General features: G+C 51.3%; 1 protein-coding gene across 1 annotated transcript in view; it reads left to right on the forward strand.

Moving 5' to 3' along the window:
- The window catches only part of GRIK4 (glutamate ionotropic receptor kainate type subunit 4), a 382,506-nt gene that overhangs the window by 65,363 nt on the left and 293,218 nt on the right, over positions 1 to 23,925 (forward strand). Inside the window, 2 exon segments of the mRNA XM_077893889.1 lie at positions 12,819 to 12,924; positions 18,256 to 18,387. Coding sequence (XP_077750015.1) covers positions 18,306 to 18,387 — 82 coding nt within the window. The 5' untranslated portion in view covers positions 12,819 to 12,924; positions 18,256 to 18,305.

Genomic DNA, 23,925 nt, shown 5'->3' on the forward strand with positions numbered 1-23,925 from the left:
CTGCAGAACCACACCTCCCTGACTCCCAATTATCTCGTTCCCGGCGATGGCATCTAAATCCCTATGTTCTGCGAGTATTTTTATTAATTCAACAAATATGTCGTGCTTACTGTCTGCCAGGCCCTCTCCTAAGCTCTTTCACAAATGTTAATTCACTTAACCTCCGCAGCTCTGTGAAAAGGCACGTATTTTTAACCCCATCTTCCTACGAAGGGAAACCAGGCACAGAGAAGTTAAGTAACCTGCCCAAGATCACACAGGTAGGCGCTGGCGGAGTTGGAATCTGTCCCCAGGGTCTGAGTTCTTCATGACCACGCTCTGCCGTCATCCTGTCTTCTAAAGTGGCGTGCAAAGCAGGGGCCTGCCTTTTTTCAGGAATGAGAAATAACTTTCTGTGCCTTTCTTTTTTTTTTTTAATATTTTATTTATTTATTCATGAGAGACACAGACAGAGAGAGAGAGGCAGAGACACAGGCAGAGGGAGAAGCAGGCTCCATGCAGGGAGCCTGATGTGGGACTCGATCCCGGGTCTCCAGGATCGCGCCCTGCCAAAGGCAGGCGCTAAACTGCTGAGCCACCCAGGGATCCCCTCTGTGCCTTTCTTAACATTCTCCCTCTCCAAGTTGGGCCCCTGACCTCAGAAGAGCAGAGGGTCAGCTGCTGGGAAGTCGCAGGCCATGAGGTACACCTGCCCTGAAGCTCAGCTGAATAGGGAGCTTTCCACTGGTGGAAAAGGTGAACTTGGAGCCTAGGCCCAAACAGTCTGAGCTCTCGGCATCTTGAAACCTCAAGATGTCCCTTTCTCCTGATTGTTCCTTTCTCTGCTGTCCAGAGAGAACAGAGAACCAGGAGTGATTCTCCATTCCTGCCCCCACCTGGCCGCCCCAGGCTCTTCCCCTGGTAGCACCAACGCGCACACGGTTGCTCCTTCTCGAAGCCTGGAAGTCATCTTATTTCCCGTTTCTTCAGGAGCTTCAGGAGTGGAATCACTGTCAGCTACCTCCTGAAAAGGTCTCAAAGGCAAGCATTAGTTTGCCTGCATTAGTTCACGTCATCCTTATCTCTCGCCAGGACTTCGACACCATCCAGCTGATCGTCCCACACTCCAGACTGAACCCTCTAAAACTGAGCAGGTTGCAATCAGAGTGATCTTTCTAGAGGGAATTCTGATTATGTCATGCGTTTACTTCTAACCATTCAATGACTCATGTTACCCTTAGGATAACATTCCAGTTTCTTAGCGTGGCTGCCAAAGCCTTCGATGACAGGGTCCTGCCTCCCTCTGGGCATCGTTTCTCACCGCTTACAGATCCCTCAAGATCCCTGTTTCCTCTCCCCTTCAGGCCATGGACGTGCTGTGACTCTTCCCGCCGCTCCCCTTCCCTCTGGTCGACTCCAAGCTTAAACCTCCTTGCTTCAAAAAAAAAAACAACAACAACAACAAAAAAAAAACCTCCTTGCTTCTGAGGCGTCCTCCTGATGTCCCGACTGTGGCCTGGGGACCCCTTCCCAGTGTTCCCATGGCAACCGAGCCACACTTCCTCCGTGATAACACTGTGCACTTTGTGTGTGAATGTGACGCTGCCTGTGTGTTTATCTGCTCTGCATAGTGTCTGTGTCCCCAACACCTAGTAGAGTGCTGGTTTTTGGGAGACAGTAAAACAAAACACAGAAGCTCAAAACATGTTAAAGCGCGAGTGCTACATGAAAAGGCATTGACCAAGCAGTCAGGAGACTTGGGTTTTAGAACCTGCTCTGCCACCAATGCTGGACCTCGGTTAAGTCACTTTCCCTCTCCGATCCTCATTTTTGTGTCTGTGAGGTGAGGAGCCTGTGCTAGGTGGTATTTGCAAGGTTCCTTGCTGCCCTGAGATTCTGGGATCTGTCTTCACCAAGGGTTTGGTTTTCCTCGACTGTTTTGACATTCCAGGCTGTGAGGACCCGCCGTCACCCTGCCCCTTTGCCATGTCCCTGTCCCTTCAGGATGTGCCAATAAGCAGAGCCTGGCTTCCTGGCTTCTTCTGGGCTCTGACATGGCCTTGGGTTCTCCTTGTATCCAGGACAAGAACGCCTGGAAATTCTCTGATGCCCTTCTTCTCACTTCATCTTGTTTGCTGTCAGAACGTTGTAAATAGGAAGCTTCTAGTGCTGCCTTTGTGTCTGGATCATCACGGTAATCAATAGGAAGTCCTCCAGTTTCCATGCTCCTAAGGCTGCCCTTCCTCTAGCAGAAGTGGGAGACTCCCAGTGGCCGCAGCCCCCACCCCAGAATACACACAGCCTCATCAGCACTCTGAATCTTCAATGTTAATAGCCACTTAGCGTTCACAGCTTTCTCACATTTGTTTAGCACATTTACTGAGCGCCTGCTGTATGGCAGGCGTCGCTCCAGGTGCACTGCACACATAAAGTACAAAGGAGACAAAATTCTTTCTCTGGGGAGCTTTACACTGTAGAAAACGTGTGCCAGGGCATCCCATACAAATAACAAAAATAAATAAGTCAACAAATTTTATAATAAGCTGGGGGTGGTTAGTGTTAAGGGAAGAAAGGAAAAGTAGAACAGGGAGGATGAAGCCCTCCTGAGACAGGGATTTGAGTCAAGGCCCAGAAGAAGGTGAAGGCACTTGCCAGTCTTCTGGGGGAAGAATGTTCTAGGCAAAGGCGGGATGCACACAGAGGTCCCCAGGTGGAACCGCAAGGACTCAGCATTGCCCCTCAGAGCGCACTGCCGGGTGCATAGTAGGCCCGCCACCAGTATTGTGGGAGGTCAGAGCACAGGCTGCTGGGCCTGCAGCCAGACAGGCTACAATTAATCAGAACTGTGCCACGTACTAAATCTTCTCTGGTCCCGTGGGAGAAGCTGGCGGGTCTGAGTCAGACGTACCGTTTGCATCCTGGCCTGTCACTTATTAGCTTTGTGATCCTTGGCGAATTACTTACCCTTGCTGAATTTCTGTTTCTTCATCTTTTCAGGAGGGTTCCAAGTAGGGCCTCAGAGGGTTATTGTGAGACTGGATGGCGTGAGCATATGGAAGTGGCTAACTTAACCTGTGCACGTGTGGTGCAGAATGGGTGCCTGGTAATGTTAGTCCTGGGGACATCCTTCTTCTAGTCTCTGGGTCAGACATTTATTTTCTCTAAGTCCCAGATTCCTCTTCTAGAAACAGTACAGTCATTCCCATGCCGCCTCGTGCTTAGACTCTAACAACCCCCAGGTCCCACAGTGTGGCTAATAGTAATTTCAGCGTAGATGACAAGTTATCAGGGGCAGGGGCTCTGTGTTTACATGTGCATGCAGAAGCGTATGCACGTATGTGTATATACATACGTGATTGTGTGTGGGTATGTGTACAGTTCTGCAGGACACAGGTGAGTAAATACTTCAAGGGCAAGGATGACACTGTCATTTTGCATAAGAGCTCATGCTTCCACAGACTAGGTGCTCAGTAAATCCTTGTTGAATGAAAGAAATAGTGCTGATGAAAATGCTCTTTGCTGGATTCAATGTGTGGACCAAAATCAGTAGAGCTGTTTGCTTCTAAGTAGCAGGAATGTGGTGCCATTGTGAATTATATTTGGAATATATTCTGGAGGCTTAACTATGCTCCAGGCACTGTACTAAACACTTTATATGCATTTCTCATTTAAAACTGCCAACAGCCCTCTGAGGTTGGTTTTATAGATGAGGCAGCCCAGGCTGAGGGGTCAGTGTCTTGATCCCAGCTAGTAAATGAGGGAGCTGGGATTGGAAGCCAGCCTTCCAGAGCTGATGCCCCTGCCTGCTATTCTCATGGCTTCCTGAAATGTCACTGCCCCTTTTCATGGTCTGATTTCTTGGGAGGAGGAAGAGGAAGGCTGCTGTAAAGGCACTTCTCTGGTCCTCGGCAAGGCTTTCCGGTAGAGGGGGAAAAGAGGAAGGGCTCAACTTTTCTTGCCGGGAAGAGACAGTGAAGGTGGTCAGAGACAAGGTTTGCTTTCTGCTGTGTATTGCCCGGAACTTGAGCACAGGGGGACACACAGCAGGCAGGAAACACATTAAATGTGGGGAGGACCGACTTCCCAACGCTTTCCTTCTCCACACAGACCCAAGGAGAAGCCAGCAGGCAAGGGGACCAGAAGCCAGCAAGGCTCCAGATGGGGAATGCTCCAGAAGCGCAGAAGAAAGGTCTTCCAGCAGACCACAGCTGGCTGTCCGGCCCAGTGCCCTCCACAGATCTGAGAGCAGCTTCAGATCTCAAAAGTTTGTCCTTTTTCTTTGGCTTCAGAGCATGTGGGAACTTGGTGGGAACATGAGAGCCTTGGGCTGTGTGCTTCTCTTTTAGATGCCTAGAGCCTACATACATGCACCTGGTGAATGTCTGTATGAGGGGTGCGTGTGTGTGTCTCTCCATCCTTTAAGACCTGCGTAATGGTCCTTTTCTACCGAGCCTCCTGGGCCGAGTGTATGGATGAAGAGATGAACCGTCTCCATGCCACCATGGTCTGTCGCAGCTTCGGGAGCCCATTGTCTACCCCGATCACTTGTGTATGTGTGTGTCAGGGGGTCGTGTGTCAGGGAGGGTGCCTTCCCTGGGGTGGAGCCCTTGGCCATGCTAGACATCCGTGGTGTCCAAGCTCACACAGGTATGGTATCAGGCAGCGTGAAGCTGCTCTCAGATCTGTGGAGGGCGCTGGGCCGGACAGCCAGCTGTGGTCTGCTGGAAGACCTTTCTTCTGCGCTTCTGGAGCGTTCCCCATCTGGTGCCTTGTTGGCTTTCGGTCCCCTTGACTGCTGGCTTCTCCTTGGGTCTGTGTGGAGAAGGAAAGCGTTGGGAAGTCGGTCCTCCCCACATTTAATGTGTTTCCTGCCTGCTGTGTCCCCCTGTGCTCAAGTTCCGGGCAATTACCCTCCTGCCGGGTTTTGTTGCTGAGCACAGCAGGTGGGCCTTGTTTGTAATTCACTTGCACCATTAACGCTGGGTTAGCACCATAAGGGCGACTGATCCATTCGGTGCCCCCAGCCCCAGATGCCACTTGATAGCAGGATGTGAGATTGGCTTGGGGGTCGAGGCATTGCAGAGCTCCACGTAATGTGCTTTCTCCAGTTGAAGGCAATGAGAAGCTTGATCTATTGGCAGTCAGAGAGCGCACACCATCATCCACACTAATGGGAAGTCTGTACCCAAATACCAATCCCCCTACCACCACCACCAATCCCGGTGATTTGGCTCTGGACGATAATAGCAGTAGTCACAATAACACAATAACAGTTCTCAGTAAGCTCAGTACCAGGGCAAGCATTGTGCGCTTTCTGTTTGCAGCCGCGCTCTTAAGATCGTGGTGAACCTTTGAAGGCAACCTTAGGAAGGTCTAACATTTTCTCCATTTTGTGGGTAGGAAAACAGGTTTAGGGAGGTGACCCAGTTGCCCAAGGCCACTGCTAGTAAGAAGTAGAGCCTGGACTCAGGGAACTGTCTGAAGGGGACACAGAGCTTGTGCTGCTAACCACTGCCTTATCCTGCCTTCCTCCGGGAGGGATTATGTGAAGTTTTGTGAATGAAGATGGGGCAGGGGAGAGAGATCTCCCAAACTGCCATCCTAATTATTTTTTTTTTCCGCTAGCACTGATGTTAATATGAGTCACTGAATAGGAGAATGATGAATAAGATTAAAACATCCTCTATAGGTTCACTTTTATTAATTAATCATACATGTATTGAGCTCTAACTAGGTGGAAAACATTGTCCTTGGTGTTTTATAGAAAACAATGATAAATCATTCATCTGTTCGATCAGTCTGAGAGTTGGGGTGTCAGACATACATTCTAGGACCAAAGACAGGGAATAAAATGTTGGAGGGATGAGGGTTGCAGTGGAGGAGGTAAGAATGAAGAAACCACAGAGACCGATTTAGAAGAAAATCTTCCAGGGCACCTCAGTAGCTCAGCATCTGCCTTTGGCTCAGAGCATGATCCTGGGATCGAGTCCGACATCGGGCTCCCTGCAGAAAGCCTGCTTTTCCCTCTGCCTCTGTCTCTGCCTTTCTCTGTGTCTCTCATGAATAAATAAATAATTTTTTTTTGTAAAAAGGAAGAAAATCTTCCTGACTTTCTGATTACATGTTATGAAAACATTTTTGGACATTTAACGTCCTCTTTCATTTTTGGACGACCCTGTGAAGTAGATGGGGCCTGTAGCGCTGTCTCCCGGTTCATGGTTTTATGGGGAATGAAGGGGCGGGGGGGGGGGCGCAGGACCCGCCCACACCACGGTCCTGCAGGGAACAGTGGTGAAGCCAGCTTTGAACACAGGCCTTCTGACTCCAAGACCAGACTCTTCCACAGAGTCACTCCCATCTGGGCCCCATCCAGACTCTGCCGAGTGATGTCCCGTGTCCTGCTGGAGCTGGTTCCAGAGCTGCCTGGGGCTCTGCTTTCTTTGGAGACCCATGAAGTCTATGCTCTGGCCCAAAGCTTGGCAGCCCAGAACCTTTCTATTCCAGTCTGTGGGCAAATGTAGCACCCGTAGCACCCTGTTCAGCAGTACAGGGACTGTTCCCTTCAGGAATAGCTTCCTTCACTTTCTTGGCCCTTCCCGAGTGGCTAAGTGCCCACTCATGGGCCTCTCTGGCCTCCAGGCCATCTGGCACACCTTGATCACATTGATTCCCTTAAAGTACACCTCCAGTATCCACCCGCCCCCCTTGCCCAGAAACTTTCAGGGGCTCTTTATTGCCCAGACGATAAAGTCCGAGCTCCTTGACCTTGGCATTCAAGGCCTGCTCGAATCTGACCCCAGCACTTATCTCTCTCTGGGAAGTGTGCCTCTGCCAAGCTGGTTGGTCACTGCCCTTTGGCCACCTCTTGCTTTTCCTGGCACCCTGCTGGAAGGTCTCCTTTCCTAAGCAGCGTGTGTCCACACTGTCCAAGAATCCTGCACACCTGTCCAGGCCCAGGGATGCTTTCTGCCTCTGTCTTCCCAGCCCTCCTTTCTCATTTGGTGACACGAAGGCTGCCCTGCCTTGTGAGAGCTGCTTTCTGACTGTCCCACGTCATGTGTTCACAAGCGTGCTGCTTGTGATGTCATGCTTTTACAGGAAGCTCCTTGACGGCAGACAGCACACGGGAGAGAGCTGGGCTCCCAGGGTTATGTCATGTGCTCCTTTCATCCCGGCCCCTGGGCAGGGGATGCTGAGTGTGGGGACAGCTCCCCTGCTTAGCTAAGGAGGTCACGGTTCCCCCCACCCCCCGGGGTTGCCCTGAGACTATACATGTCCCTGGACTTCCAGTCCACAGACTTGTCTGACCTCTGGATTCCATGACCTCTCCAGGCTGTGGCAGAGGGAAAGTAATGGGACTTCGGCAGGCTGATTGAGAGCTGGGCTGTCCTCTGTGGCCTCTGACAAATGCAGAAGCCCGGGGCAGCTGCTGGAGAGTGTGTCCTCTGTGTCCCTAAACCCCTCACAGACTGGCTGAACATAGCCCCCACCTTACCCCAGTGTTTCTCCTTCAGAGGGAGGGCTCTCCTCTGGCCTGGGGCCTGGGATCCAGCCAAGAACCAGAGCCCAGGTGTGTGTATGGGGGGAGGAGTTTGCTCAGAGGTGAGCACTGACACTGCAGGTAGGCTGGGGGGTGGCTGTTGGGCTTGGGCTGTGGCTGGGAGGGGAGTGTGATTTCGGACCAGGCTCCAGGGTCAGCTCAGAACAGCCAGTGCCGAGTGGCCCATAAAGCCTGCAAGGGACCTGGACGGGCCCAGCAGTCAGTCGCTGAGCACGTGAACCTGAGGTGATTAGCTTCACTATACAGAGGAGGGGGACCCAGGCTCAGTAACATGCCCACGTCTTGGAGCCAATCATTGAGAAAGTTGGGATTCTTTATTGTTTTCTAAATTATTAATTAGATTTCTTAATTGAAAAAGCAATCCAATCTCTTAAAATGCACACAGTAGAGAACACTTTAGGATGAAAAGCAACTCTCCTTCCTACCCTGACTGCCGTTCCAGAGCCCTCTCCAGGGGGCAGCTGGCCAGCAGCCAGTGACTGTTCCCTGCCCCTCACAGAGCCTGGTGCCAGGCCTTCCCTAAGTAGACAGTAGTAGTGCTAACAGAGCAGGGTGGCGGGAAGGGGTGGATGGTCCCTCTGTGTGCTCTTTGGCAAGTCCCAGAGACTCCTTAGCTTGGATGACACCCATAGAATAAGTCCAACTGCTTTGCATTTTGAAGAGGACACCACCTGCTTTGTTATGCACCTTTATTTTACCATATCTAACTTTCTTGTCCTCCTCACCCCCCACTCCTCCTCCACCCCTGGAAGTGCCAGCCAAGGGGCTGGTCCTGGGCTTCCCCAAGGAACGCTACACCTATGGAGGGCTGCTTTGTTCCCTGTTCTGGCCAGGACTCCGAAAAAGAGGACAGGACCTTGCTCTCTGGTGTCAGAGACCCCAGATGCAGCAAGGTTTCCACTTGGGCATGATAGAGCTGTGCCAAGGGATGACCCAGCAGCTCTCATTTCAGGACTTGCTTCTCTTCTTCTTCTTTTTAAGGATTCCATTTATTTATTTGACACAGAGAGAGAGAAAGCCTGGGAGCACAAGCAGGGGGAACAGCAGAGGGAGAGGGAGAAGCAGGGAGCCGGATGTGGGGCTCCATCCCAGGACTCTGGGATGGTGACCTGAGCTCAAGGCAGCCGCTCAACCAACTGAGGCACCCAGACAGCCTAAGGCTTGCTTGCTTCTTTATCACTAACATTCAGAGCCCTTTCCTCCAGCTTTGACCTCAGTGGAGCTGGAGATAGTGTACCATCACCCACGAGTCTGTAATAACCCGTCTCTGGCTTCAGAGAGTTAAATTCTGATGTACCTCCCCTCCCCCGTCACACGGCTCCCACCCAGCTCTCTTCAGATCTCCTTCTGGAAGGCTGCAGTGCATACAGCCTCACTCCAGGGCATGGCCAACCCTCTCCAGGATAGCCCCTGTCCTCCCCACACCCAGATAGATCCCGAGCAGGGAAGGGAGAGCTGTGTCTATCCGGAGGCAATTAACACGCTGTCCCTAAAAAGCGGTTTCTCTCTGTGTCTGTCCCCTGCTCACTCTCTATTCCTCTGTGGACACTCCTGCAAGGCCTCTCTGCTCTAAATGTGTTACCAACAGCTCCAGCACTGGGCAATTTTATTTCAAAGCCTCGGCTCATGTGGTCTGTGCTAGGCGTCCTCTCCCCCTGGGCCAAGCCTGGTGGCCTCAGATAAATGCCAGGGACGTTTTTCACCATCCTGAGCCAGCCTTGGCCTTCACATCCTACCCTGGGATCCTCTTCCCGCCTTCCCCAGCTCACTGAGACTGGTGATTAACTCCCCATCTTCTCACCTCTAACCACTTCCTTTGCATTGAAAGGGGATCGAGATGCAGTGGTCCCTTGCCTTGTCTGCGAAGGCCGCTGGGTCCAGTCCAAGGTTCACGGAGGCAGTTGGCTTTAGATGCAGAGCTGTATCCAGGAGCTGGGGGTGCCTAATGGGGGAGACTGGACATAAATACAGCAGATCAAGAAGATGTTTCGGCTTCCCACCCTCGTGGATGCCTCGCCATTTCTGAAACGCGCTGCGCTGGCTGCCACCTGAGGCCTCTGGGTCTCCTCCGTGTTGTTCCTCTGTCTGGGATCTTCTTCTCCCTGTTCACTGTGTCCCCTTTGAGAGACCTGGCCAACTCAGGTCAAACCTTTGTCCTCAGGGAAGCCTTCCCTTCCCACCACATGAGGTCCCCCTGCCATGCGCTCTGTAGCATCCTGCACTTTTCCTTCGTTGTCTGTAACTATGGCATCTGGTTACCTGGATGTGGGATTAATATCCCTCCCCTGACTGTACGCTCCAGGGCCTGGACAGGGCCTGCTAGTAGGCACTCAGTAAAAATATTTGTTGAATGAATAAAGTATAAATCTTGTAGTGCTATTGAGTATGTTTATATGCTTTGGCCAGCCTAGAGGAAAGGAACAATATACACCATTGTGCTTAGAAAGCACTTCACTCATCTGCAAAGAAATGCTCCACTCATTTTCTCATTTGGTTTTCTTAGCAACCCTGCAAGGGAGATGGTAGGAGTATAATTTCCCCATTTTACAGAAGAGAGGTTAAGAGATGAGTCCAAGATCAGCTCTCCACCTCCAATCCCTGATTTTTTTTTTTTTTTTCTCCTCTGCTAGGCTGGATCTGAGTAAGGAAGGAAGACTGATTTCAGGGAAAACTTCTGGGATGGGCTTGACTTGGAGCAGCATTCTGGGGATGAGAGGGCTGTGCATTAATATTGGCTGGAGGCATGGGAGGCAGTCTTGTTGGGCGAAGATGCAGATGCGGTTTGGGATACATGTGTATGGGGCTGGAGGGAGCCCTGAACAAGGGTGGAGAGAGGAAAGAAAGGAAGTTCACATTGATCCTATTACAGCCAAAACCTATTGCAGCAGCTTTTCAAGGGAGGTGCCATTGTTGCCCATGGTTTACATTCGTGGAAATGGAGCTCTTAAGTAACCAGTTTAAGGACACATAGTGGCATCTGGGATTAGAAACCAAGTATGTCTGCTCAGGCCCCTGGTGAGGGGCCACTCTTTTGAAGTGGATTGAGGGCTTCAGTCTGAAATCTACACGGGGAGGTGGCTTGGAGGGGAGAAGAGACTGGTTATTCCTTACGTTTTGCTCATTAGTGTCTGAGGATGGGGGACAGCTACCCCTAGACACATGCCCGCGGTGCTAGCCGATGCCTGGGGATGCTGTGCCGCCTGAATACCCTTCCCTAATATCAGGCCTGGGCTGGGGCCAGCCACTGCTCTTCAGTTTATCCTGACGAGTCAGACCAGGTCCAACTCCCAAGCCAACGCAAGTGTTGGCTAACCTGCCACATTGTAACTCATCACTAACGCCTGGGCGCATCTCCTGATGGTAAATCCTAACAATTGAGGACACCTGGGCTGATCATTTTGCCAAGGGACATACTCAGACTCATTTCTCTTTGCTTGCTTCCTCCGATGTGAAAAATGTGCAAATGGGCCCTAGATCTGCTTGGATTTAACTCCTCTCTTTCAACATCATGATAATCATTATAATCACAGCCCAACATTTCTTCAAGTGCCAATTGTGTGCCAGGTTCTGGGATGCAGAGAGAAGGGATGTATAGAGAAGAGTGAGGAAGAACAGGTCTTGGAGCTGGTGGCCTGGCACTCCCGTTGGCCAGCCAGGTGACCTTAGGAGGCATCATTCAACCTGTGCACCTTTAGTTTCCACATCTACAGGTGGAGAAGGTGAGAGAATCTGCCTCACAGGGCTCTTCTGAGGAGCGCTGTGGCTGAAATAGTCCTTTTTATGTAGTAAGTATATATTCAGTAAATGTAAGCATGAAGTATAATTTCTAGAACTGTGGAATTACACCACTTAAAAGATTATCTGGGCCAATTCCCTCATTTTTACAGAATAAGAAACTGAGGCTCAGAGGAGTATCTCCCAGAGCCAGTGAATACCCAGGTCCCTGCCTCCCGGGACAGGCCTGGGTCCTGGCATCACACTACTTTCCAGAGAGAGAATACTTACCTGTCCTGCCCAGCAGCATCAGGTTCCAGAGTTTGATTCTCCCTCAAGGGGACCACAGAGCCGGGGGTGGCCCTACTCCCTTGCCCTGGCCACCCTGCCACCCAGCGTACTTTGTCCAAGCTGCTGGCTGCGCTGGAAGTGTCATCCAGTTGGGGGGTTCAGAACAGCAGAGAAGCCCACATCCATTTGTCTTGAGGAGCCCGGAGCGTCATGAGGAGTAATCAGGATCTTGTTGCTCACAGACGAGAGAAAACCTGTAATTAATCTGGCTGCCCCTCTGATTTCCTCTGTCATCTCTGCCACCAAACACCGTCTGGCAGCTGTCGGCCTCCTCTCAGACCCACCCTGGAAAATCACGATTAATGGTGTAACAGCCCAGTGAGGACGAGAGAGAGACTGGCAGAGGGACTGCTGACAAATCAGGAGAGGAGAGGCCACTTAGCACAGCTGGGCCAGGGGTCCAGGCAGCATGCTCAGGGCCTGAACACAGTGGGCTGGCGGTGGGCTGTGCTGTCTCTGTGTTGCACCGGTGCCAGTTGGGGATCTACACTTACTGAGCTTCTGAGTGATACGGGCACTATAGCAAAGTGTGTCAGGAAGATATGTGCATGAAAGAGATGTTCCCCTGCTTCCCGGGAGCCTATGGCCTGGTCGTGGAGAGAGGATGGAATTTAAGCACAGGGTTAAAGGGCCACTCGCTCATGCAAGGCTTGAGCAAGGGGTGTTTGCGGTCCCAGGGAGCCGGGCGCTGTTCCTGGTGCTGAACACCCAGCAGTGAGTAAGGGGACGAAGAGCCTGCCCTCAGGGCGCAAGAAATCCAAGTAGAAGCACGGAAGTGAGCCAGAGATGTCTGGACACATTTGTCTGGATCCTCTGGCTTGGGGAAGCTGACCTGTCCTGAGATTCTGAAAAAAAAAAAAAAAAAAAGAAACAGAAAAAGAAAATTAGGTTATCCTTCTGGAACAAGTGGGGACAAGTGGTTTTTGGTGTTTGGATGAGGAAATGCCCCTGGGCAGGTAAGCAGTAGGGCCAAGGTGGGGACGTGGCACATCCTCTCAGTGCTCACGGGGGCGGTGTGTAGTCACACTGCCCTGCATCACGGACTGGAGCAGGGCTGGAGCTTCCCAGGACAGCCTGTGCCGCAGAGAAGTGGGGTCTGGGTTGTAGGTTCCTTGTGGGCAAGGGCTCCAAATGTCAGTCACGGTCTGCTTCATGCTGCCAGAGCCTTTTCCCACGTATGTTATCTGACTGGATTCTTTCATTATTTCCACAGATATTTTTTGAGTGCCTACTATGTGCCAGCCTGTGCTAGGCATTGGAGACACAGGTGGAAAATTGCAGCGTGTTACCCGCTCTCCTGGTGCTCATCACCCTGTGAGGTAGGCATTGCTACTCCCGTGTTACTGACGAAGAGGTGGGCTTTGAAGGAGGTAGGCCGCCTGAGAGTGTTCCCTCAGCGAGGTCCGGAGCCACACCCAGCTTCCATCCCGGGGTGGCCACAGCAGCAGAGCTGTCCCCATGCTGTCTGGAGCAGTGTCCTCAATGACCCAGGAAAGGGCTGCATTTTGACTGTTAGCCTTCCAAGTTCCCCGAAGTCCAGGAGTGAGGCCCAGCTCTGGTTAGGTGGAGACAGAGACCCTCAGAGATCCTGCTCTGAACTTAAATTCTGCTAGAAAAGAGCAGTACATGCTTGCTTCCCCCTCCGTGCTGTGATCCCTCCTTGCCCAGATCCACACCATGATGTCCACTTGGATTGTTTGTTGTAACCACAGCAGATACACAAAATGTACAAGTCAAATGGGAATTTATTTCATACTTGTGTACACTTAGTCTTTTTTAAAATGACCCCTTTATATTTTTAACTAAATTACCGCCAACACGGGGCTCAAACCCATGACCCCAAGACCAAAAGTCATGTACTTTACTGACTGAGCCAGCCAGAGCACCCCGGCCCATGCCTTTTTTTTTTCTTAAAGATTTTATTTATTTGAAAAAGAGAGAGTAGGAGCAGGGGGGAGGGGCAGAGGGAGAGGGAGAAGCAGATTCCCTGCTGAGCAGGGAGCCCCACCTCCATCCCAGGACCTGAGATCATGACCTGAGTCGAAGGCAGATGCTTAACGGACCAAGCCACCCAGGTGCCATCAATCCATTTTTAATGCCATCTGTTCATTTATTCATTTGTCCAGTATTAATAGAGAACCTACTATGTGCCAAATAGCATGCTAGATGCTTGTCACAGTCCCTCCTATCACTTTTGATGGTTCTGTGGGAAGACAGCATCCTTGTAGCAGGTTGTGTGCCTTAAGGACGAATATTTCAGGTATGGTGGCAACATATGGGGAAGGGATCACAGAGCCTCAGAGGAGAGATAATGCATTGATCCTGTAGAAAACTGGTTCCAGGCCATCAGGGGTTGAGACCACATCCCACCTGGAAGTTCATACAGAAGTGGCATATTGGGGAAGTCAGGGCTTAAGCTCTGGTGGAGTGTCAGGTGCAGTGGGCTGGATGGTCTGGACAGGTGAGTAGGAGCCAAGTCATGAAGGGTTTGCCTGTTGGAGTGAGGAGCGCCCTTGATCCCTGAGGCAGCAGAGAGCTAGGCGAGACTGGGCCTAGGTGTGTCATTATCATGTTTGCGTTTTAGCAAGAATCCCTGCTACCCGGCTGCTATGGCCAGGGTCCAGGTCATGGCTGATAGACATCTGGACAAGGGTGGGATGGAGGTGGGAGTTCATGGTGATGCAGAGACAGTCATGGTGTTTAGGAGGCAGAGCTGTTGGGATGTGGTGACTGATCAGAGTAGGGTGTGGGGAAGGAACAATCTGGGGCGACTTCAGCTTTCAGGGTTGGGTGATGAGTAGGGTGTGGTGCTGCCTTCCAAGAAGAAGGGTGTAGGAGAAGGAGCAGGTGGGTGCGGTGGAGAGGTTGTCTTTTGCCTAGAACGAGGTGGGTCTGAAGTGCTCTGCAACATCCAGAGAATGGTGGAGACGGCTGTATTGTGCAAGAACACTGGGCATGGGCCGCTCATTTAGAAGCCACACCATGCGGGCGGGCGGTGAGGAGCCACAGCAGGAGGGAAAACTCCCCAAGGAGGGACAGGGTTAGTGGGAAGGGGGCCTTGGTGCTGTATCTCCCGGATAATTTCTTTTCCCTCCCTAAATTATTTAAATAGTTTTAGTTGATAAAAGCTGCCCTTTTTGATTCTAAGACCAGATTCATCTAAACATTAAAATGAAAACAAGACCTCAGATTTCTTTGTGCTTTCTTATGATAAAGAATCTGAAAGCTTCATCTTCCTGCTCCTCTGTGTAAACAGTGAAGCTATACAAGGAAAGCCTGTGGAATCAGAGACTGGGCTGTCCCTGGCTTCGCCTCGTGACAGCTGTGTGACCTTGAGGTAGGCACTTCACCTTTCACAGGCTCAGCTTCCTCAGCTGTAATAGAGCTTGTCTCGTGGATTAAATAAGAAGGAGACCGTGGAAAGAATTTTGCAAACCAGCGGGGCTTACAATCATGTAACACCATGGTTCTCTGTATTCCTGTAAGGTTTGGAAGGGGATTATTGCTCATCTTTATGCCCTGGGTTATACGGTCGAGGCCCCAGAGCAGCCCAGGACCTCCGTCACCGTAGTGCTTGCACGCTATCTCCAGGGTCAACTAGGCTTTAGGGCCGTGAACGACAAGAGTCAGGCCTGCACGAACTGAGTGTAGTTGTGTCATCAAATAGAATTTACACAGGCTAATCTGACACCTATTTAGCAGTCTGAATAATAATTACCGTGCGGCGTGCTGATCGGGCATAAATGGAAGGCATTTGACATAAATGATTATAGTTAGTATTGCTTTTATATAGCCTAACCAGATTTTTACAGTTCTTTCCTCTTTGACAGCGGATTTATTTATCCATTCAACAAATATTTCTTGAGGCTGTAAAATATGCCAGGTCCTGTTCTGGGCCCCATGGAGACAGACGAACAAGATTTCTGCCCCCTTGCCCCACCTCCTTTGTTTGAGCTTGCATTCCAGTGGGGAGATAATCACTGAACAATCGACTTTATCCATAATGAGTAAGAATGTCAAGCTTCTCTTGAGACTGTGTTTGCTGTCATCTATCCTTGCACCAACACCTACGAAGGAAAGGACAGAGATTCTGGGCCTGATCGGCCAACAGCACAGTTGCCTTTGTGCTAGTCCTTTACCTTTTGTTAACTCTGACTCCTGATTCCGGGTAATTGCTTGAGGCCTTCTGCTCATCGAACAAGTATGTACTGTGCATCTGTTGTGTATAAGTACGGCAGCACACTGGCAACTGTCCTTGGCCTTGAGGAGTCCACACTGATTCCCCATGTGGACACCCAAAGGCAGCAGAAGTGGGAGGAAAGTGCTGTTAGAGTCACTGTGACCTGCTGTCGTGGCATATAGAGAGGCTCCAGACTTTGGCAAATGGCAGGGGTCGGTGAGGGGGGCAACAGGCCGATGGAACCAGACCAGGTGTGCTCAGGAAGCTGCCAGGTGCTGGGTGTGGCTGGAAAATCAATCAAGGGTGTGGTGCTGGGGAGCATCATTAAATGAAGACCTACTAAAGTATGCAACACACACACAGGAAAGTGAATATAAGAAACAGGACATCGTCAGCACCTTCCAGAAGACCCCACATGTTTCTTTCTAGTCAGTGCCTGCCCCCAAGAATAAACCACCTGCTGGGCTACTAACAATTTTTTGTACTTTTTTATAGAAAGAATCGTAGTAAATGGGTTCTTCTGTGCCTGGTTTCTTTGCTCACATTATGTTTATGAGGTTCATCCAGACAGTTACATGTAGTTGTTAAGTATTTTTATTTCCATGTAACTTTGTTGTGTGACACATAGTATTTCTCCATTCTGCTGCTGAACATCTGGGTAGTTTCCAGTTTGGGGAAATGCAAAGTGCTGCTATGAATATTCTGATACATCTAATGCATCTGAGCACATACTTGTACATTCTGTTGGAGGTACACTTATTGTGGGGTTACTGGGTCCCTAGGATCTATGTAAAGCTCTGGGTTTTGAGGCCAAAGAGACCAATTTTCAAAAACAGTTATATCAATTCATGCTCACGTTGACACTGTACGAGAGTTCAGTTGCTCCATGTCCTTGTCAACACTTGATATTGTCTTTTTAAAAAAGTCATTCTGGGAAGCCCTGATGGCTCAGCGATTTAGTGCTGCCTTCAACCCAGGACGTGATCCTGGAGACCTGGGATCGAGTCCCACGTCGGGCTCCCTGCATGGAGCCTGCTTCTTCCTCTGCCTGTGTCTCTGCTCCGCCCCCCCATGTCTCTCATGAATAAATAAATAAATCTTTTTTAAAAAAGTCATTCTGGTCGGTGTATAGTAGTATCTTTTTAAAAAAAAATATTTTATTCATTTTAGAGAGAGAGGCAGAGACATAGGCAGAGGGAGAAGCAGGTCCCATGCAAGGAGCCCGATGTGGGACTCAATCCCAGGATCCCAGGATCACGCCCTGAGCCAAAGGCAGATGCTCAACTGCTGAGCCACTCAGGTGCCCCTGGTCAGTGGTATCTCATTGTGGTTTCAAATTGCATTTCCTGGTGCCCAGGGAAGTTGAGACTCTTTTCACATGTTTATAGGCTTTTGGACATAGTTCCTAGCAGAGTGTCTGTTCTAGTCTCTTGCCCATTTTTCTTTGGATTCTCTGTCCAGGGGGTGGGAGGAGGAAACATTTTAATACTACTTTCCTAACCAGGGGTGACTCAGGATTAGCATATCCAGGTGTTTACCAGCCCCACCTGACCCACTGATGGGGTGCAGACTCTGTTCCTAGGGTGTCAGAGGTCTCAGGGAGGGGACAGCTCCCATACTGCTGGGGGGAGGCAGTCCCCTCCAAGGCTCTGGTTTGTCATCAGAGGTCGATTGGCCTCAGGAGGAAGGGGGTTTGGTGGACAGAAGATGGGGAGGGGTTAGTTTCCAGCAGGTAGCAGGGGCAGATGTGGAAATCAGCTGATGCCCTGGTATGTGTGGTTCTGTCCTCAGTATTTGCTAAGAATAGACCTCTCTCATCTGGGCCGGGAGGGACTGACGGTGTCCAGCCCATCCTTTAGGCCAGGGCTGAGCACAGCTGCTTTCCTCATGTTATCTTGGGCCGCAGCTCAGCTCCACCACCTGAGTGTTGTCATGCTCATTTTACCTGTGAGGGAACGGAGTTGAGTGGTGGAGGGAAGTCCTCCTGAAGTCCACCTCGCTAGCATGTGGAGGAGAAGAACTTGAACCCACCTCCTTCCCCACGTCACTCCCCAGTGAGGGGGTACATGTGGCGTGTCCCTGGGCAGTGGCACCACCTTGCCACTTCTTCCTCTTCTGCTCACTCATGGCTCTTGTTTCTTAAGAGCAGATAAAGGTTTTCATCCCCGATTAGAGATCTAAAAACAGTGGAGCCCCTTCCATCATTCGGCCACAGTTACTCCCATGTGCCCCCAATTTGATTTGAGGGGTGGGAGTTAGAACCTGAGCCTTCTGTGGGCCTGGCCTAGGGAGGAAGAGCAGAGGCCCGGAGCTGGCCAGCAGTGCTCCCGCAGGCACTACTAGCAGCTCTGCAGGGGACCGTGGGCCCCTCCCCACGGAGGCTTCGGCCTGGTAGCTCTGGTCACAGGGCCTGGTGGGTGGCTACCTCTTGGGGGCAGAGGACTCACGCGCTCCCACCGCTCTCTCACAGAGTTATGTCATGCCCAGACCAGCAGAGGGCTCCATGAGGATTTATAGAAGATGCCCCGCGTCTCGGCGCCTTTGGTGCTGCTTCCCGCGTGGCTCGTGATGGTCGCCTGCAGCCCGCACTCCTTGAGGATCGGTAAGTGCTGCTCGTATGGCACCCTGGGGGCAGCCCAGAGCTGGCTCCTGTCCCCTTCTTACCCCAGGTGTCCACGGGGGACATCTGGTCCTGCCCTGTGCCCTCCCTGGGTACAGCTGGGCTCGCAGTGGTGGTAGGGGCTGGCGGGGCTGGGGGTGAAGGTGCACTGCCCCCTTGTGAGAATAAAGATGCTGCGTCCCTGTTACAGTCTGTGACTTACTCAGCCGGGCACACTAAGGTGCAGCTGTCAGGTGAAGGAGGAGGATGGGAATGGCCGTGGGGGTTCTAAATCCAGGGCTGGAAATTAGGGCAGAGATCACCTCTCCTCTCCTCCGATCAATCCGAGAAGGCTTCCTGGAGAGTGTGCCTCAGATAGTCAGGGAGTGCGCTCGGGGCCCCTGGCCGGCTGCTTGGCAGGGCCCTCGACTTGGTGTGTCTCCCGGACTGCTGCTTCAAGGCCACGTGGATGACACATGCTCTCTCCCCGGCCTTGCTGCTGTGGGGGTGCCCACTCTAGGCGTGGGCAGGCAGTGCGGCTACCTACCCTGTCAGCAGCAGCCTGGTTCCTGGAGCAAGGCCTTGCTCCCCAGGGAATCCGGGAGTGCCTGGGACGTCCAGTGCCTCTTCTTCCCCAGGACCCTGCAGGGCTCGTTAATGGCAGGCTGAGGCACTGCTAACCTGGGTTGTAGGGACACGGCCCCAGCTGCAGGGAGAAATATGGGCCATCAGATGACAGCCTAACACTGATGTGGGGTATCAGGGACTGGGGGATTGCATGTATATGGGGGTGGGGGTCAGTGAAGACAGATGGGGGGGGGCGTGCAAAGCATTGAGAAGCCTAGGCAGGTGGGCCTTTGGTCCTAAGAGGGCTGGTTGAACAGTAGGACCCCTGGGGCATGGCTAAGCAACAGCCCTAGAAGGACTCAAACCTAGGCAGGTTTTACAGACAGGTACCCATCTGGTGCCCCTCTTCCTAGACTGGGGTGGGGAGCCAGGTGTGGGGGGGAGTGAGTACTGCCAAAGGCAAGATCCTAAATCTAAATTTGAATCTGAAAGCGTTAGAGCTGATTGGGAAGGAAGGTATCTCGATGCCAAGTCCCAGGGAATTGGCTTAAAGCTGTAGAATTCCTCCGGTTGCAATCAGGCTGGGTCCTGAGTCCCGGAGGCCGGCCTGCTGGTGGTGGTCAGGAGGCCGAGGGTGGGCAGAGGCAAGTCGGAGGCAGAGACCCTGGCTAGGCCATGCACCGCGGCCCAGAGGCCGAGCTGCGGGTCTCTGGGCTGCCTGTGTGAACTTGCGGGCACACCTCTCCATGCATATGCAGCAGCGGCTGATTGGAATCAGAAATGCAGACAGGTGACTTCGTTCTTCCCCTCACCCTGCCCTCGGCTCACCGCTCCGCATGCTTAGAGAAAAGGAATTAAAAACAAAATCTTCCCTCCCTCTTCCCCATTCACTGCTGCCGAAAACTTCAAAACCTAATTTAATTCTGCTTAGCAGCAATGCAAAACGGTTCGTATCCTTAAGATGCTTAATTTATAAGATGCCTACAGTTATTCAGCGTTTGCTGCAAGGTTTTCTCCCCCTCTAAATGAGTGGATAAAGCGGTAACCCATCAATTTCCATTTGTCGCTAATGGGAAGCGGAAAGGGATTGAGCCAGAAACAGCAGCGCCTCATGGCCTTGGCTCTCCTGACACTTGTTCCCCGGGAGGGAAGCAGAAACTGGAGCTGACAGTTCCCTCTCTTGGCTGCTACGCTGACAATAGAAGGCTTCAAAGGGACCCCCTCCTGCCCCCGGACCCACTCCTGGAGCATTGCTTGTCCGGTTCTGTCAAGATGCTGTTGGCCCTCTGTTTTGGTTCACGCCGGGCCACTTGCAGCCGAGTTCCAGCCAGGCGCCCTGCTGGCTGGCAAGGTCAAACCGGGCCTGATCTCCCGCCGAGGCCAGGAAGCAGAGTTAAGCCAACAAAGGGAAAGAAAAGAAAAGGAAAACCAAGCCCGGCAATGCCAGAACCCATTTTCCTGTCTCCTTGGTTATCCTGGGAGCCAGGAGCTTTCTCAAGTCTCCCAAACCTAATGGACGGAAAGGTGCTAATTACTGTGGACTCCAGAGGGGATCTGGAGTGGAGTAGGGATGGGAAGAGAAGTAGGTCAAGAAAACAAGTAGCTGAGCTTGGCAGCAGGCAGCCTTGAGTGCGAAGGGCCAGGCCAGCGCTGGTGCTGCTGGCGTCTCCAGCGTCCTCCAGGGGCGCACGGGGAGGGAGGGGAGGGATGCTGCTCCTCCTCCTTCCCAGGGCTCACTTCTCCCTGCGTTTGGTGCTTTCTGGGGTTCCTTCCAAACCCCTCAGCCTCAGGATGCATAGCTGTAAGAGCGAGGCTGCAGGAAGGGATGGGGAATCTCAGAGATGAATTGTCCCGCCTGCTTCGTCCTCAGCCTGCTTGTCTGCTCGTGACAATATGGATGTTTGTAAAGGGGCGGCCAAACCCATTACCCTGCCTGGGGACCGCTGTTTTTCATTCAAGTGAGGCACGGGGTGGGAGATACAGCCAAATTGTCTGTGACAGTGCCCAGTGTTTACCCCCTGAATGAGATTTTGGGTAAGAGAAAGGGATTTTATTTATGACTATGAGGCTGCCCACATAAATTCCCCAAACTCTCTCACATATGTCAGCCCCCTTCAGTCATTTATCTTCTGGAAATGTCTTTTGATTTTGCTTCTGTCCCTTGGGGTTCTCTGAGTGATGACTATGGGATCCACAGTTAATAAATGCTCCGAGAAGACCCCACCGCATCTCTCCCCCTGCCCTTTATTACTCTGAGGGATCAGCATCCTATCTCAGAGCCCTAAAGGATTCTGAGGTTCCCATTCCCCACGCAGCTTATTTCACACATGAGGAAGGAGGCCCCAAGGGGACATCGCGAGTAGGTGGCCGGGCTGGTGGCAGCCCACGCTAGAGCCCTGTCTCCTTGACTCCTCTTGCACTGCTTGCTTCGCCGCCCACCAGCGGGCTCCCCTGGCCACTGGGGAAGCAGATTCGCCATCAGCAGGGTTGTCGCTGGTGCTTTTTTTTCCCCCAGCCTGTTCCTGACATTAGCAAATGTTACCCTTGCCCTGAACACGTGAAGCCTCAATAAGTATTTGTCAGCTTTCTAGACTGTCTCCTGTTACGCTTTCCTTGGCCCCAGTCACAGCCACACTGAACCACTGTTACCCAAAATACCAGGAAGGTTTAGTCTGGGCTTTACGCATCCCCCTCCTGTGCCTGGAGCTGTTCTTCCCAGCCTGGAAAACTGCTACCACTACTCTTCCTCTTCCCATCTCCTCTTCCTCCTTGGAAAGCTACTACCACTGCTACCCCTTCCTCTCCTCCTCCATCACGGTTCTCCCAGGCTTAGATAGCTCTTCCTCCGCCAAGTCCTTTCTCAGGATTTCCTGTCCTTCCTGGGGGAGAAATCCTCTCTTTCCTGCCCCTTTGCCCATTCCCTGGTACTTCACGCCTATTCCGGCACCTACTGGGGTGTGCTCTAGTTATTTTTCCCACCAGACTCTGAACTCCAGGGGTGATTGACCACCTGACATACTTCGTGTATGCAAACGTATCGCTCAGACTCAGTGAACGGGATGTGTGGAGGATCCATGGCCCCTTGCAAGACCTGGTTCCCCAAGAACATGTTTGGTATCCTTGTTTTAAAGTACTGTCTTCTGGTCTTGCATATGCTTAAGGAGGTAGGCTTACTGGAAGAACGGGAAGAGGAAGGAGAAAAAGGAGGAGAAAATGTGCTTCTGTCTATTTTCTTTATTATTATCTTTTAGATTTATATGTTTATTTATTCATGAGAGAGCGAGAGAGAGACACAGGCAAAGGGCAAAGCAGGACTTGAGTTCCTCGAGGGGAACCCAGTGCAGGAGTCGATCCCAAGACCCCGGGATCATGTCCTGAGCCAGAGGCAGATGCTCAACCGCTGAGCCACCCAGGTGTCCCCTGTCTTTCTTATTTAGAACAGATAACAAGAATGGGCTGAGGATCCCGATGGGGTTCTACTGCAGATTTTGGCTAAGAGGATAAATACGGTGATTCAGTTATCCATTCCTCAGTTCACCCAGCAGGTGTCTGTTGAGTGCTCTGTGCCAAGCACTGAGGGTATGGGGGCACAGTAGTAATCACCAGAGTACCTCCCACTCGGAAAGGCCTTCCTCTCTGCTAGGCGCTGTGCTGGGTATCTCACGTCTATCAGGCAATCCTCACATCAGAATTAATGACCTGATGTTAAAGATGAAGGGGTGAAGGCTCGGGGAGTTTAAATAACTCCTCCAAGGTCACGGAGATACTGAAATTTGAACCTGTTTCCAAAGCCATCTCTTTCTACTCTACTCCAGTGCAGCTGGTACACCCTGGAGACCTTAGGGATTTCCCATTATCAGAGCCGTCACATTAACTATACCGTGTTCCACCGGGTAAAGGAATTGACGGATGGAGTCTTTGCCTTGGTAGTCTCTAGCTTTTCATTGGTTCCTTTACCTGTAAACAATTTCCCAAGGCCACAGAGAAAATCCACCTGATAGATGTGGAAACTGAGGCCTGGGGACCTGAGAGGCTTGCTCATGGTGGCACAGAAGTCCCGATGAGCGTGGGTGGCACCAGACGCATCCGCAGGTTATGGGAGCGATTGCCTCTCTTTTTGTTTAAAGTTTCCCTGGGTGGTAAAGCAGCAAGAGCCTGGATTTATTTGACACACTGCCTTACTAGGACACCCAGGCACTTTACAACGACCATTTTTTACTTGTTTGGTTCCCCCAATGAGCTCTAAGTCCTGTAGGGAGAACGTTAAACATAGAACATTACAATGTTAGAAAGATGCAGATTATAAGAGAACTGGGGGAGGTAAGGAGGGAGCGTAGAAACACTGTTGTTGTTTTTTTCAAACTGTTCTGGTGTGTATTAAATCTATCTGACACACCAAGATCCAGATCTACCAGCTGAATTCTGTGCCTTGCCAAATATTCACCATGGGTTTTCTTTCTTTCTTTCTTTTTTTTTTGAGGAGTGGGCTCCCCTTAATGATGTTACCACATGACGTGATTTATGGAATTTTGATGGCCACGTAACTTTTCATCGTTCTTCCAAATTGAGTCACCCGGATAGGCAATCAATTGGTCTTTTACATTAGTGACAAATAGAAATTGATGACTTTCCCCTTCATCTGTCATCTAGAGCAGGAATATGGAAAGACTTCTGGGGCACAGATCTCTCCCCTGCTGAACACCTTTGGGGGTCTGTGTCTTTCTTATGATTCCTAGGATTCCTGGGTCTCCACGACACCTGCCCCAGAGCACTGCCTACCAGCTGTTTGCTAGACGCATGATCTGAGGATAACTTTTGGGTCTTGAGCTTGACCCGTCCGTTTTCAGATTTCTCTCTCCCACATATTGGTTGGTACTCAGAAACACCAAGCGGTGTTGTTTAACGATAAGTGTACAATGTATGTAATTCGGAGAGTAAATATTTTACCAAAAAATGAAGAAGCCTGTGTGTATG

The sequence above is a fragment of the Canis aureus genome, chromosome 3 (genome assembly GCF_053574225.1).
Source record: "Canis aureus isolate CA01 chromosome 3, VMU_Caureus_v.1.0, whole genome shotgun sequence".
Classification (NCBI taxonomy): Eukaryota; Metazoa; Chordata; class Mammalia; order Carnivora; family Canidae; genus Canis; species Canis aureus.